This window comes from Podarcis vaucheri (genome assembly GCF_965113315.1).
Source record: "Podarcis vaucheri genome assembly, chromosome: 2".
Taxonomy (NCBI): Eukaryota; Metazoa; Chordata; class Lepidosauria; order Squamata; family Lacertidae; genus Podarcis; species Podarcis vaucheri.
The window spans coordinates 127,184,851-127,199,876 of record NC_138760.1 but is presented as its reverse complement, the minus strand read 5'-3'; the positions used below and the strand labels follow the sequence as shown (position 1 = coordinate 127,199,876).

The following is a 15,026-nucleotide window of genomic DNA, read 5'->3' as shown; positions in this document are numbered from 1 at the left end:
AAATGGTTTTAAATGTTTTAAGTGCTTTTAATTTGCTGCACCTTAAATGGTGGTGGTTGTTTTTTATAATATTTTATAATTTTATAATTTTATTTCTGCTTGGGTTTGGAGAAGCATTTAGTCAGGGTGGGGAGTAATTTAATTTTAGCACTATTGTTTCTTGCTTTGCTTTTTTATTATTCTGTTATTATATAGTTTGTATTTTGCTTTTTAAGGGGAAGGGTCAGGGCTGCCTGGGAGTGGGAATCAGTCAATAGAATGGCTGGGGCAGGTTCCACAGGGGTGTGTGTGTGTATTGGGACACCCGATCTCAGTGATCACGGGCAGGAGGAGGAGTTACGCTAAGACCAGACTATGTCATTACCGAGGAGGCAGGGTTAGTCGTTGTTTGAGGACTATCCCTGCCTCCAGGTCTGGCCTTGACCAGATGGATACTCGATTCAGCAAGGGAAACCCACATGACCTGAAAGTGTTGCTGTGCAATGCCAGGTCAATAATGAATAAAACCACTGCCATCCACGACCTGATTGTGGATGGAGGATTTGACCTGGCATGTGTGACAGAGACCTGGTTGGATGAAGCAGATGGCCCTGTCCTTGCCGCTGCTTGCCCACCAGTTTTCTCTTATGAACAGCAACCCAGGTCGGAGAAGCACCGGAAATAGCTTGTGCGCATGGGACGCAGGTGGCGCTGTGGGTTAAACCAGAGTCTAGGACTTGCCAATCAGAAAGTCGGGGGTTCAAATCCCTGCGACGGGGTGAGCTCCCGTTGCTTGGTCCCTGCTCCTGCCAACCTAGCAATTCAAAAGCACATCAAAGTGCAAGTAGATAAATAGATACCGCTCCGGTGGGAAGGTAAACGGCGTTTCCATGTGCTGCTCTGGTTCGCCAGAAGCGGCTTAGTCCTGCTGGCCACATGACCCGGAATCTGTAAGCCGTCTCCTTTGGCCAATAAAGCGAGATGAGCGCCGCAACCCCAGAGTCGGCCACGACTGGACCTGATGGTCAGGGCTCCCTTTACCTATGCACAAGCGTTATTTGCGCATACGCAAGTGTTATTTCTGGTGCACATCCGGGTCGGAGGAGGCCCGTGCACATGCGCACAAGCTATTTCTGGTGCTCCTCCGACCTGGAAGTGCGCCAGAAATAGCGTGCACGCACACGCTCCCTCGCTCTCCGGCCTGCTGTACGATCGGCGCTGGAGACACCGGCCTGAAGCGCTGTAAGTTTGCTGACCCCTGGGCTAAGAGATAATCTTTAGCATAACCGCGGGCAGATGGGAACCTAAGCTCGAGTAGCACTAGTGCAGGGGATTTTCAATTGTTTTCTTGTATATCAAGCTTATTTCGTTGAAGACAGCATTCCAGAAGGGTTTGATCATGTAACACCACCACATATGGAAATATGTACCTTTGACTGTGCATCCCCTCCGACAATTGGGATTGACTTCCCTACATATTCGGGATAACCTCACCTGTGTATATCACCACCAATGCTGCCCTTATTTTTTGAAGAAACTGTTTCAACAGTCTCCCTGACTACAAAGCCACACATTTTCCATTTGGGATTTGCACATCTATGTCCACTTCCTGCGACATTTTTGTGTACAATAGATTGCCATATTCTAGTGTTATTACAGCTTCAAAAATTGAGGGAGCTCAGCCCTCAGACAGTGCAGAGAAGTTAACCAAGATGTGCTCTACTGCTCTTTGTTTCCTGTTTACTGGAATGGAAATGTCTGGGTTTGACAGGAATCTTCACAGCTGGTTAAAGCGGTACCATGATCATTTAAGGTTTGCTATGGCTGCTAGGGGGACACGATGTCGGATTCTCAGGCCTCAGTCAGAGGTAACTGGCCATTCTCCAGGCACTTGGCTTGAGATCCTGTTGACCTCCCCGTCTGGGTCTCCAGGCAGGATACAGGCAAGGTCACCAATCTGCGATCCCACTCAGCGTGAGAGGGACACACCTCTCCCCCTCCTCCCTGGTTCCCTCAGGGAGGGGAAAGAGACAGACAGAAATCTATTTACATGTCTTTATTTCTGTCATTGCAGCAGTACAGAGAAACGTGTCTGCACTCTCCAGACTCCAAAGTAGAGAGAGAATAGACTCCACCCCTGTACTTCCAGTACAGGTCAGATGACACTCTGAGCTAATATCCGGTGCTCAGAACAGTGAATAGACTGCCCCTTCGTTCCCATGGTACAGTCCCAAACATCAACATCCTGTTTTGCTTTCCAGACACCTGCAGCTTGCTCTTGCATTGCTGCTTTTTCCTGACACACGGGTGGTGCTGTGGGTTAAACCACAGAGCCTAGGACTTGCCGATCAGGTCGGCAGTTCGAATCCCCGCGACGGGGTGAGCTCCCGTTGCTCAGTCCCTGCTCCTGCCAACCTAGCAGTTCAAAAGCACGTCAAAGTGGAAGTAGATAAATAGGTACCGCTCCGGCGGGAAGGTAAACGGCGTTTCCGTGCGCTGCTCTGGTTCGCCAGAAGCGGCTTAGTCATGCTGGCCACATGACCCGGAAGCTGTATGCCGGCTCCCTCGGCCAATAAAGCAAGATGAGCGCCGCAACCCCAGAGTCAGCCACGACTGGACCTAATGGTCAGGGGTCCCTTTACTTTTTATGGCAGCTATGAATTGTTCTTTCTGTAGGGGTTTGCATAGAAATCTTTTAATCTAAAAAGGTCCACCTGTTCCCAACCATTCCAATCTAAGTATTGCTCTGCTTCTTTAAAAGATGGGTGAATGCCAAGAGGGATAAGGGGGGATATTGGGGAGAAGTTTTCTAAACTTTGATTTTCATACATTTAGTTTCATGTGGAGAAAAGGGTTTGCAATAGTATGGGTTTTCAGTAAGGAGTAAAAAGGGATACACACTATATATAGGATCTGAAATTTCTGTATCTACCCATGGTTTTCCTTTTTCCCCGTGGATCAGTGACATCAAATGCTTTAGCTGGAAGGCGTTGTAAAGAGCTTGGCAATGTGGGATTACGAGCCTGCCGTTTTGGACACTTCCATATAATTCTGGAGCCCAGTTGTGCTTTTCCCCCTTCATGAATAGACTTGTTTATTCAGCACTAACAAATTTTAAATTGTCTGGGTGTAATGATGATTGGCAGCACTTGAAAGAGGAAACAAACATTTCAGCAGGATAGCCATCTTTACCGCAGCCACGTGTCCTGATCATGATAAACCTTTCCAAGGTTCAAGATTTGGTCGTACCTGTAGGAATACTGGTGTGAAGTTTTCTTTCTTTGGAGCGAATAGATTTTTAGCTGTGTGTGGGGGTATTCCAGTGGCATGTTGTGAAATTTTTCATAGGCGAACAGATAGGGCTGTATATAGTGTTAGGGACCCCAAGGGTAATCTAATACAACCACCTGCAAGGCAGGAATCTCCACTCAAGCATCCCTAAAGGTAAAGGGACCCCTGACCATCAGGTCCAGTAGTGGCCAACTCTGGGGTTGTGATGCTCATCTTGCTTTACTGGCCGAGGGAGCCGGCGTACAGCTTCCGGGTCATGTGGCCAGCATGACTAAGCCGCTTCTGGCTCACCAGAGCAGCACACGGAAATGCCGTTTACATTCCCACCAGAGTGGTACCTATTTATCTACTTGCACTTTGACGTGCTTCCGAACTGCTAGGTTGGCAGGAGCAGGGACCAAGGAATGGGAGCTCACCCCGTCACGGGGATTCGAACCGCCAACCTTCTGATCGGCACATCCTAGGCTCTGTGGTTTAACCCACAGCGCCACCCGCATCCCTCAAGCATCCCTGGCAGATGCCTAAAAACCTTTAATTAAGGAGGATCCACAACCTCCCAAGAAAGTCCATTCCCTGGCCAGCCAATTTGCCAGTTCCTAGCAGTTTGCAAAAAGAAAAGTTTGGCTTTGCTTTGTTTTTTTGAAAAAGACAGCCCCATTGGGAAAAAAAACAATTTTAACCCCCCCTCCTTTCTTTATCATCTCCCTTTCTATGACCGTGTTGTTGCTGGTTGTTGCATGTTGCTGCTGATCCTTCAGGTTCTGACAGATTGGGGCTGCGGGCTTTTTTATTAAAACACCACACTTTGAAAACACACATACAAACACACGAGGCTGAAGCAAAGGAGGAAGTGAGATATGAAGGTTTCAGGGATCTTGTCTTCCACCCCCATCCCATGGGCACATCTGGCTTTCCGACTGCTCTTCCTTAAAAAAATGAAAGCTCCTCAGTTCTGCTTCAAACAGCCACTTCCTGCTCAGGTGTGGGTATTGCTCAGCAGAGCTGTGCAGTTTTGCAACCTTCACAGAGGTAATCAGAGAGAGAGAGGGAGAGACAAGACAGACTCTGTGTGCACACACGTACACAAGAGCTTGGAGACACTGGCCAAGCAGGTAAACAGAAAGATCCTGCAGAGGACAGTAAGGGAACTAGGCGAAGAAGAAGAAGAATAAATTTTATATACAGCCCTATACCCAGAGGTCTCAGGCTAGTCCCACAAGTCCATGAACCACATGCCACTAGGGTATTCCAACTGTTTTAAATTAGCTTATTTTCATTTTAAATCTTTTGAATGGTATTGTTTTAATATTTTGATGTTTGCTGCCCTGAGCTCCTTTGGGAGGAAGAGTGGGATTAATTTTTTAAAAAATATTTTGGTCATCTTCTTTTCATCTTAGTGGGAGAACTTCCTCCTGGGATTGCGGACTTTTGGGGCAACTCTGCCTTGGTCATCTCCCACCACCCGCTGCCCCAGATCAGATATCTACACATTTCTTTTATTATATTCCCAAACCCTCCTTTCTTTCGTCCTGGAACCAAAGGCAGCATCCAGATGGTTCCCCATCCAGGCCCTGACCAGACTTCACACCCTCTTGGCTTCAGAAACATGGCGGCCTCATGTAACGTAAGCCCACACCTGCAAAATCAGAGATTATGTCCCCATTTCGCTTTGGAGTTGTTCTTCAGCCACTTTGCAATGGAAGAACAATTATGGGCACCTCCCTGCCAGAGGCTACAAACTCTGAATATTCTCAGAAACATCAAAATCTCTGGAACTCCTGTGATAAGAAGGAAAGAACCACTAAAGAAGAAGGGGGGGCACCCTGGTTTATTTCAGTCCAACGGATATTGCAAAAGGAATAATAACAATTACATCCAGTGTCTTCAAAGCAAGGTGCAGCAAATCCTAAAACAGTTATGCATTCTTATTTCTAGAAAGGTGTCTCCTTAAGGAATGCCAGCCTATGAGAAGGGAAGGAAGATGGTGGGAACTGCAGATGGGCAGAATATGTTCCTCAAGGGCCACAGGTGGAAAAGCAAGAATGGGCGAGATAAAAATTAGGCAAATTGAAGGCAACAAAACCAGTTTACTTTCAAGAGTCCATGTGGTCTGACTCTCAATGGGTCACCCCTCCTAGAAGACTGTGGGGAGCAGGCTAGAAGTCTCATGAACTGCAGCCAAAAATATGGGGCTCCTTATTTCAGATCAAATTGTGGCCATGCAGCTCCTGATCTGCCTCTTCTCCTTCCAGGCTTCCTCCTTGGCTGTCAGCAGGATCAGTCCCTCTCATCTCCTGTAGGAGAGTCACTACACCCCATCCCCTCAGCCTCTCTACCTCTTTCTCAGTTCCCCACTTTGTCCATTCCCCCCTTCAGCTGCTTCTTCCTCCCTCTCCAGCCTGTTTCTCAACTCACTGCCCCAGGGCATCATGGGAGGCCCAGGGTGGAGCCCCAGAGAACAGCAGCTGGTTGTCCTGGACGTGGAGCTCCATGAACCAGGCTGGAGAACTGGAGCCTTGAAGGTATCGGGACAGAAAGAGGGTCTGGAGGAAACTGCCTCAGCAGCTGCCATTGCCACAGGGAGGGTCCGAATGCCCCCTGGAGCTCCTCATTCTCTGCTGGGGAAGGGATTGTAGAGGGAAACACAGCAACAAAGAACCAAGAGAAACCATCAAAATCCCTGCAAGTCATGCTCAATCTCCTCATCCCTTTTTAAAGCTTTTAGTTGCGTATATCTGGCACATTTCTGATTAACACAAGCACATTTCTGAAAATCAGCTGCGAAGCACAATCAGCCAAAATCCATCAGAAAAACATGATTATCCTCAAATTCAAGTTACAGCTGTAGTCAGAATGGATGGGTGAGAGCCAGGATTAAGGAACATCAGAAACAGCACTGAAGGACAGGTGGGGCTCTGAGCCTCTGCAATTCACAGCCAAACTTGGGCAGGCTCCTTCTGGTCTCATCTCACACACCAGGCTGGTATGAAACTGCAGAAATAAAGAACAGGAGGGTTTCAAAGTTAAGCCAACATCATGGTGTTGAGGCATCAGCATTACAGAGCTAGTGGGAACCCAAAGGGCGTCTAGTCCAGCCTCCCAAGGGAAGCCACCATCCCTCAACATGTCAGATCAGACCTAAGATATGCTAGGAGTGTCACCAAAATGGGCCTGCAGAGCAAATGCCTGCAGAGGGCAGCTCAAGCAAGTGAGCCAAGCTGCACACTTTGGGGGAATACCACAAGGACACAAAGCAGTCCTACTGGAAGGAAAAATCCCTTCCAGAAACCAAAATGTGACTCCCTCTTATTGAGATCCTGGAGAGAACCCATTTGTCAGATGGAGGGGATCCTCTGTGGAGCTCAGATGGACAGACAGAATGAGTCACAAGAGCGATTTTCAGCTCAATGGACACTGCAGATTATGTCATTCTTGGAAACCCCAAGGGGGGTAACAGAAGAAGGTTTTCCCCATTTGAGGATGTTCCCCACAGACCTCCTTTGCCCCCACCTGCACCCCCACTTACCCTTGGTGGAGCTGTCGGACCCCTGGTCGCTTGCTGCAAAAGGGAGGAAACACAGGAGTCAGGATCCCAGGAAGGGAGATCCCACCCCCCCCAGCCCTTCTCCTCCCTCCTTCCACCCCCATCCCAAATCCGTCTCAATATGGGGAGGGGCCTGAGAAGAGTTCAGGGACAGGCAGCCCAGAGGCAAGGGGGCTCAAGGACAGCAGTGGGGGGAGAAGCAGATGCTGGAGGGCAAAGAGAGATGGGCACAGCTTGGCATGGAGGCAGTGGGGGACTAGAGCGGGGGTGGGTGCGATCTGGGCAGAAAGGCAGAAGGAGTGGGGGAGAGCAATGGTGGGTTCCTAACACCCACAGACTAGAGCTAACCAACCAAATCTTTAGCTTCAGGTTCTAGTAGATTAAACCACCAGAGACCCCTCTCTCCCCGCACCCTCGGCTCTTCCTCCTGCTCCTTCTTGGAGCCCCTCCCTCAGCCGACAGTCTCTCTGCAGCCTTTTCCTGGCCCTGAGGGACCCCTTGCTCTCCACAGACAGGCTGAGCAGACAGGCTTAAGCTTTCCATCAGGGTCTTGGGCTTAAGGACTAGGGCACCACCGTGTTAGGCTTGGTCTGTTTGAAACCTGTTCCTGCTCCATATTGGGGGGAAATATGTCAGACAGAGAGAAGGGAGGAGTCACTCACTTGCGGTTTTTTCGTAGGCTGCTTTCTTGCTCCGTTGCCCTGTGAAGACAAAAGCTGAAGGTCAGAGCTGGAAGGGATCTCCAGAGGCCACACAATTACATTTCACAATTCCTGGCTCTCAGATGCTGAAACCTTCCCAGCACATGCTCCTCTTGTCTCTTCCAAACACCTCCAAGGAAGGGGAGCCCAGAAGGGGAGCATTTCAAGGAACTCATTTTACAAAGAAGTAGAAAAAATTGAGGAAATTAAATTAAAAAATCAACATGGGAACCATGGGAATCTAATCCCTTCACTCATTCCATTTCAGATTATTATTGCACTCCCAGCAGACCCCTAATCCTTAAATTTGCCCAGAGAGGGTGGGGGGAAGACATAATGAACTTTAACAGTGCAATTCTAGGCAAGTCTACTCAGAAGAAAGTCCTATTCAGTTCAATACAGCATCCTCCCAGATCAATATTTATTTATTCATTTATTGAAGATGGCAGGGCAGTTTACAACATAAAAATACAAAATGAGAGCACAAAATACAGAATAAAGCAAAAACAAAACAGTAACTCCCCTCCCACAAACATTTAAAAGGCCAAAGGCCTGGTTAGAGAGAAATGTTTTTGCCTGGCACCTAAAGATTTGTAAGGAAGTCTCCCTATTAAGTGTGCACAGGACTGAAGGCTTAGGACTGTTTAAAACATCAGGTGGAAAGTGAATTTCCTGAGCACAGAGTGAGCACAAAGCAATGACCAACAGGACTTTGGGTTCATGTTCAAAGGGTGTTTTATGGGGAGGGGTCTCTGTAGGGATGCCAGCGACAATTGCCAGGAAGCTCCACCAGCACATTCCCAGTCAGAGGCCAAGACAGAAGGACACAGGAGAAGCAGCAAACGCATCCAGGGTTTACTTACTGCGGATGAAGAAGATGATGATCCCAGAGACCAGCAGGATGGCAGCCATGACACCCAGAATGGCCCCCACAATGAGCCCCAGGTTGACTGAAAGGGGAAAAGAGACATTTTTATTCAGACTGGTGGCAGGAGCTCCCCAAGGCCTCAAGCTGGAGGTGCTGAGCTATGAGCCCGGGAGGATTTTATGTGTGCAAAGCAGGCCCTCTTTCTCCCTCCTAACAGGCCAAGGTCTTCTCTGTAGTGGCCCCAATACAATGGTCCTTTCCCCCACCAGAGTTCAGCATTAGAGGTCTTAAAAACCCCCAATATATCTAAGGAAGACAGTTGACAGGCACATCTGTTTCATCACAGACTCCAGACTTAAAAGCCGGTCTCCTCCTGCTCAGGCGCTTCACCCTTCTCTGTCCTGACCCTGAGAGGAAGGGATTCCCTCCCCTCTGAGACCCCCCAGGGCCCAGCATTACAGTCCTTCATGGAAGGCACAAACACTTAGAAAAAAGCATCTTGTTTAGGGTTGCCATATGTCCAGTCCTTTTTCAGACTTAAAATGTCTGTCCAGACTTCCGGGTTAGCGCCATCGGCTAATGGTGGATTCCCTCCGAGCTCTGGAGGGAATCGGCTCCGCAGGATTTGGGTCTTGCCGCTGCGGCGATGCGGGGACCCTCAAAAATCACAGGCGGCGAAGCCTGTGAACCTGGTGACTCGGCGGGCACCATTTGCGCCCCCCCGACCCGTGAAGGAGCCTTTTTAAAGGCTTCGGAACGGGGAACGGGGTGAGTGGCGTGGTGCTGAGAGTCGACTGCTTCTCCTGCGGAGTGAAGCCGCATGTCATGGTCGGAGAGCGCTGACTTCTTCTTGTGAACAATTGGATTTTAAGGCAGCAACTCGTGAGTAGTACGGAAATTGGATTTATAAAGAATTTTTTTTAAAAATTAGGCACGATCGGGGAAGGCGCAAACAGGAAGTCCGTCTCCCCGTCTTGTAAACAATCTAAAGCAAGGACCAGCTAACTAAGGTCGAGAGGATTTTTTCCTATTTATTGGGTAAAAGACATTAATTTCACGATTTGGCAGTTTAAGTAATCTTGCTGGAGGATAAGAGCTAATTTTCGGAGCTGAAGTGCCACCCCCCCGGACCCGGGAGTGATCCGCGAGAGAGCCTGTTGAAGAGATATTGAAGAGTTTGACAGCTGTCAAATTAGCTGTCAAGACGGAAAAAGCGAACTTTGTTTATTATTGTCTCTGCTGGTTATATTCGTTACAATTTGGCTATATTTTGTTGAAAATAAGGAAGAACTGACACAAACTAACTTGATTTTTGGATTTGAACTGGAAGGAATACTAAGTAACCAAAATCTGGGTAAGAAACCCAGAATAAAATTTAAGATTTTAACTGATGTAAAAGAAAGAGGGGGATTTGCCCTGCCAGACTTTAAACTTTACTATGAATCAGCAGCTTTCTGCTGGTTTAAAGATTGGCTGCTTCTTGAGAACACAGACATTTTAGATCTGGAAGGTTTTAACAATATTTTTGGGTGGCATGCATATCTATGGTATGACAAGGTTAAAGCTCACAAAGGTTTTAAAAACCATATTGTCAGGAAAGCATTATATAATGTCTGGATTAGATATAAAGACCTATTGGAAAATAAAACCCCAAGGTGGTTGTCACCAATGGAAGCTAAGGCCGTGAAAAAAACTCAATATGGAGGCCAAATGGCCGAAATATTGGGAAATTTTGGAACAAGAGGGGGATAAACTGAAATTGCAGAGTTTTGAGAAGTTAAAGGACAAAGTGCGAGATTGGCTTCATTATTACCAAATAATGGAGGTTTTTAAGTTGGACAGGAAAATTGGCTTCCAGGTGGAAAAATCAAAACTAGAAACAGAACTGATAGAACCCAATACTAAGAACTTGTCAAGGATGTATAACTTGCTGTTGAAATGGAATACACAAGATGAAACAGTTAAGTTAGGTATGATAAAGTGGGCACAAGATATTGGTCATAACATTATGTTTGTTGACTGGGAACAGTTGTGGAACACCGGTATGAAATTTACGGCATGTAATACCTTAAAGGAAAATATTATGAAAATGATCTATAGGTGGTACATGACTCCAGTGAAGCTTGCAAAAATTTACCACTTGTCTGATAATAAATGTTGGAAATGTAAAGAAATTGAAGGTACGTTCTTTCACCTTTGGTGGACGTGCCCAAAGATTAAGACTTTCTGGGAAATGATATATAATGAGATGAAAAAGGTATTTAAATATACCTTCCCTAAGAAACCAGAGGCCTTTCTCCTGGGCATTGTCGGCCAATTGGTGCAAAAGAAAGACAGAACATTCTTTATGTATGCTACAACAGCAGCAAGAATACTCATCGCAAAGTATTGGAAGACACAAGATCTACCCACTTTGGAAGAATGGCAGATGAAGGTGATAGACTATATGGGACTAGCAGAAATGACCGGCAGAATCCGAGACCAGAGAAAAGAGACGGCAGAAGAAGATTGGAAGAAATTTAAGAACTATCTTAAGAAATATTGTAAAATTAATGAGTTTTAGAATGATGTGGTTTTAAAATTAAAGGGAGTACAGCTGCAAAGATTAAGTTAAAAGAAAAGAGAAGATGACAATTAGATGAAATTAAGGGTAAGGATTTGCTGAACTAAATTTTTGAAATGGGAATGTAGAAAGGGGAGGTATGAGGAGGTCGCTGAAGTAGGATTTAGGAAAATAAGGTTTTGAAATTATGCTTGTTCTTTTTTATTTTTGTTTGTGTTTGTGTGTTTTGTTATGTTTGTTATAATTTGTAAAATTCTAATAAATATTTTTTTTAAAAAAAATCCCTCTAGAGGGGTTTTTGGGACATTACAAGAATGGTTGAAGGAGGGAAAATTCAAGCTAAATTGGACAGAGTTTTTTTTTCTCTTGGGAAAGTTACAAGGCCAAATTGATGTTTTGGCTACCAACGTTGCAACTCTGGACTTAACAGTAAGCAGGTTCTTTGAATTTGATAAGGATTTGATCCAGGAAGTTCATGCAGCTGGACAAGAGGAGAAATTTGGGAACTTTGAGAGTGCGGAGAAAGAGACACATGTTATTTTTAAGGAAAATGAAGGAGATGTAATGTTGCAGATGACAAAGGAGAGCCAGAGGCCTGACATGATGATGAAAATTTGGTCCGAATTGGAGATTGAAGAATGGAGAGATCTCCTTATGTGGAGATCTGAAGACCCAAGGATTACAAATTTGATTAAGGTGAAAGTTGGAGCTTTGGGGACATTTGGACTTGAAAGGAGTAAGAAACAAGATTTGGGCTCCACCTTTAAGTATGGAGGTCTGGCTGGAAGAAACATTGTCCCCATCGGGCCAGAGCACCTCTGAGATCTGGTGTTTAACATTAAGGACTATCAAAAAAACCGGCAGAGAGGAACTGAGAGACAATTAAGAGCCTCGGACGTGAGATCTCCAGGCTGACAGCAGATTAAGACTGATGGACATTTGTGGGGGATTGAAACCGGGAAAGGGGATGGGGTGGGGTTTGGGGATCCAAAGGGTGTATAATCATAATTCGTCTTTTTCTTTTTATTCTGTTTGTTATTAGTATGAAAAGTGGGGAATTCGTGGAAGGGAATTTGGGTTTACTTTAGAAAAATGATTTAAGAATAAGCACTGATGTATAAATTTTGATGTTTATAAGGTAAAATTGGTTTCTTAAAATGAATTAAATATAAAAAGGTTAAAAACTGGGGATAAGAACTTGTTGAACTAACAATTTGAATTGGAATATAAGAAGGGGAGGTGTGGGGAAGTCAGGGAAATATGTTACAGGAAAATAAGGATTGTAAACTGTATATGTTTTTAATTTTTCTTTTGTTTTTTTTCTTTTTGGCTTTTTAATGTATTAAAATGGAAAATTCCCAATAAATATCTATTAAAATAAATAAATAAATAAATAAATAAAATGTCTGTCCAGACAAATTTTTTAAATGAGGCAAAATCGCCAGTTTTTTTGTTTGGGTGGAATCTCTGAAGTCCGTAGCGCTACTGAGTGAGCCCTGTTCCCCTCTGCCCTGCCTGTGTGAGTCTCTGGCTGCAGGGCGGCTTCCATAATTCTCGCTTGCCTGCCTGTGAGAAGGGGAGTCTGGGCTGTGGGTGGGGATGTGCGTTCATGGGCTCCTGCTGGGGAAAAGGGAGTCTGGCTCTTAGACATTCTGCTTTGGTTCCTGCAGGCGCAGCTTTCCTGACAGTATTTGTGAGACAAGCGTTGTTATTAAAATTCCTGCTTGCCCTTGCCAGCGATGTGCGGGTGTTTGAGTGTGAGGAGGAGCGAGTGAGAATCTTTTTCACTGTGAAGTACACTCAGTCCGGGGCTCCCTCTTTTAAGTTCGTTGCCCCTTTTTCAGTCACAGAGTGTAAGTAAGTCAGCCATGTGGAGGAGATGTGTTTGATTTTGAAGAAGTAAAATAAGTGCCCACATTCTTTGACATCACAACTACTTAGGCTTAAAGGCAAAAAGCTGACAGTCAGTTTTTACCTACGACATTTGAGTTCAAGGCCTATGAGACACTTGCCGGAAAAGGCTGCATCTCTGCTGAAATCTACCGATTCTGATTCAGTTAGTTCCCTCCAGAGACACAGACAGGATCCAACTGGGGTTCCCCATCTGAGCTGTGCTGCTGCTGAAGGGAGGAGCTGGGTGGAAACCCCCCTCCCAGAGCCCACCCCTCCCCCTCCTGTCTGTCTGTCTGTCTGTCTCTCACCAGGCTCCTTCTCCCAGGCCACCTCCAGAGGCTTCTTCAGGCTGTCGTGCTCCACGCGGCACCGGAAGCGCTCCCTCTCCTCGGGGTCGATCTGGACACTGAGCAAGAGATAGTAGGTCCCGTCTGAGTTGGGGGCGACCAATCCTCGGAGGGTGCCCTCCTGCCAGACCTCCCCGTCCTTCACCCAGTTGGCCTCAATCTCCTTGGGGTAGAAGCCGTGGACTTGGCAAACGAGGGTCTCCAGGCCGTCATAGTCTGCCTTCCTGGTCACCTTCACCACCGGAGCCTCTGCAAAAAGGGCCGCACTGGGGTTAACAGAGAGACATCCACAACGGGAGCCTGAAGGAATCCTGTATTTTTTAAGAGCAGAGGAGCAGGGACCCAAGAGGCAACCAAGTCAGAAACTCACATCTCCAGAAATTAAAAAGAACTGCGAATAAATGAGATTTCCTCAACCTCCCTTGGCATCTTCCCCAGTCAGTGTCTATGCTGGAACTGTTTGTAGATGTTTTATCCTTTGCTTGCCAAAGCAGACTCCTTTGGAAGGGAGGACTGGGTACAAATTAATTTATCATCTTGAAAAGCTCTTGTGGTTCCAAGATAGTCCCAGGGAGCTGCCTCTAGGCTGAGGGGCAAATTTCACCAGGTCCCCAATGGTGGGATTCATTCAGATCCTTCCAAGTTGCAAGTCATGAACTGATCCTGATTTCTCTCTTGAGGGGGAAGAAATCCTGGACTCGCTGCTCTCCGTTCTCCGGGACTTTTCAGCTCCATAGTTAGTGAACAAAGCCAACAGCCCTGGGAAAGACAGAGCTCCTTTCTAGTTCTCCCGCCTGCCCTGAAAGGGTCCCTTGAGGTTGGAAAGGGCCCATCTCCCTTCTCCACGGCAGCCTCCCCTGGAGTGGAAAGGGCAGACCAGGAGGCCCAGTAAGCCAGCAACTTACGCACATTTAACTGGTGCAAATACAGATTTACGCACTTGCCAAAAATATTCCAAAAACCCAAAAGAGGAGGCGGGCGTCTGAGGAAGAAGGACTTTGGCAACCCAATCGCCCTTGAATCCAATGTGTTTTGACGATACACAATTTTGGCTTTAGGCACAATTCGCAGAATGTAACCCTTGTTCTAAAAATGGCTCCCTGGGTAGCTGTTGTCTGAAGGGGCTGTTCCAGGATCCCACCCGCTTTGCAGTGCCTGGACTGGAAACTCGGGTCTAGGAGGGGATGTGACTCTGCTGGGGGAGCAGGAAGGAAGGAAGGAAGGTCAAGCCCTTTCCCCATAGAAACCCCAAACAAGACCTCCCCACCCCACCCACCCCCTCACCTGACCTCAGCAGAACCTCTGTCCCAAAGAGGATAATTCCCAGCCTCCTTTGCACGTTGTCACCCTTGAAAACGCTTCATTGTGGCTTTTGAGGTGAAATCCTCAACCTCAAGAAATATGCTCAGTGTCTTTGGGGTGAATTATCACCAGGCCCCCATAGATGAATTTGCTCAGATCTCTCTAAGCACGGCTAATACATAAGTGTCATTCCTCAAAAAGGAAGGGTGCTAGAATTATTTCATTTTTAATTAATGTTCATATTAGCAAAGCTAATATGAGACAGGAAGAAAGCCAGTCAAAACACTTGATCATTTGATTGGCCCCTGTGCCAGATTCCTGAAGGCGGAAGAGTGGACTGTACCATTTCAAGGCATGGGGTTGGGGAAGATGACATTTCTGAATGTTCCCCATGGAAAAAAGTACTATTCCTCACAAATAAAAAAAATAAGAAGGTAGAAGAGGGAATTCCATACTCTCTCACTATGTGCAGGATTTCTGCTTCTAGGCCACGAGTGGCTAACCTACAGACTTAGTGAGGGGGCCACATTTTCTATTT

At 46.5% G+C, this 15,026-nt stretch overlaps 1 protein-coding gene and 1 long non-coding RNA gene across 2 annotated transcripts in view; both read right to left on the bottom strand.

Moving 5' to 3' along the window:
- Nucleotides 1–5,072: 5,072 nt before the first annotated feature.
- Nucleotides 5,073–15,026, bottom strand: part of LOC309527442 — a 39,389-nt gene continuing 29,435 nt past the window's right edge. Inside the window, exon 2 of the long non-coding RNA XR_014217218.1 lies at nt 5,073–5,606. This is a non-coding gene — a long non-coding RNA (uncharacterized lncRNA). The remainder of the gene's footprint in view (nt 5,607–15,026) is intronic.
- Nucleotides 5,073–15,026, bottom strand: part of LOC309527415 (major histocompatibility complex class I-related gene protein-like) — a 32,193-nt gene continuing 22,239 nt past the window's right edge. Inside the window, exons 4-8 of the mRNA XM_082214266.1 lie at nt 13,148–13,435; nt 8,379–8,465; nt 7,477–7,515; nt 6,797–6,829; nt 5,073–6,261 (exon numbers count right to left, since the gene is read on the bottom strand). Coding sequence (XP_082070392.1) covers nt 6,239–6,261; nt 6,797–6,829; nt 7,477–7,515; nt 8,379–8,465; nt 13,148–13,435 — 470 coding nt within the window. The 3' untranslated portion in view covers nt 5,073–6,238. The remainder of the gene's footprint in view (nt 6,262–6,796; nt 6,830–7,476; nt 7,516–8,378; nt 8,466–13,147; nt 13,436–15,026) is intronic.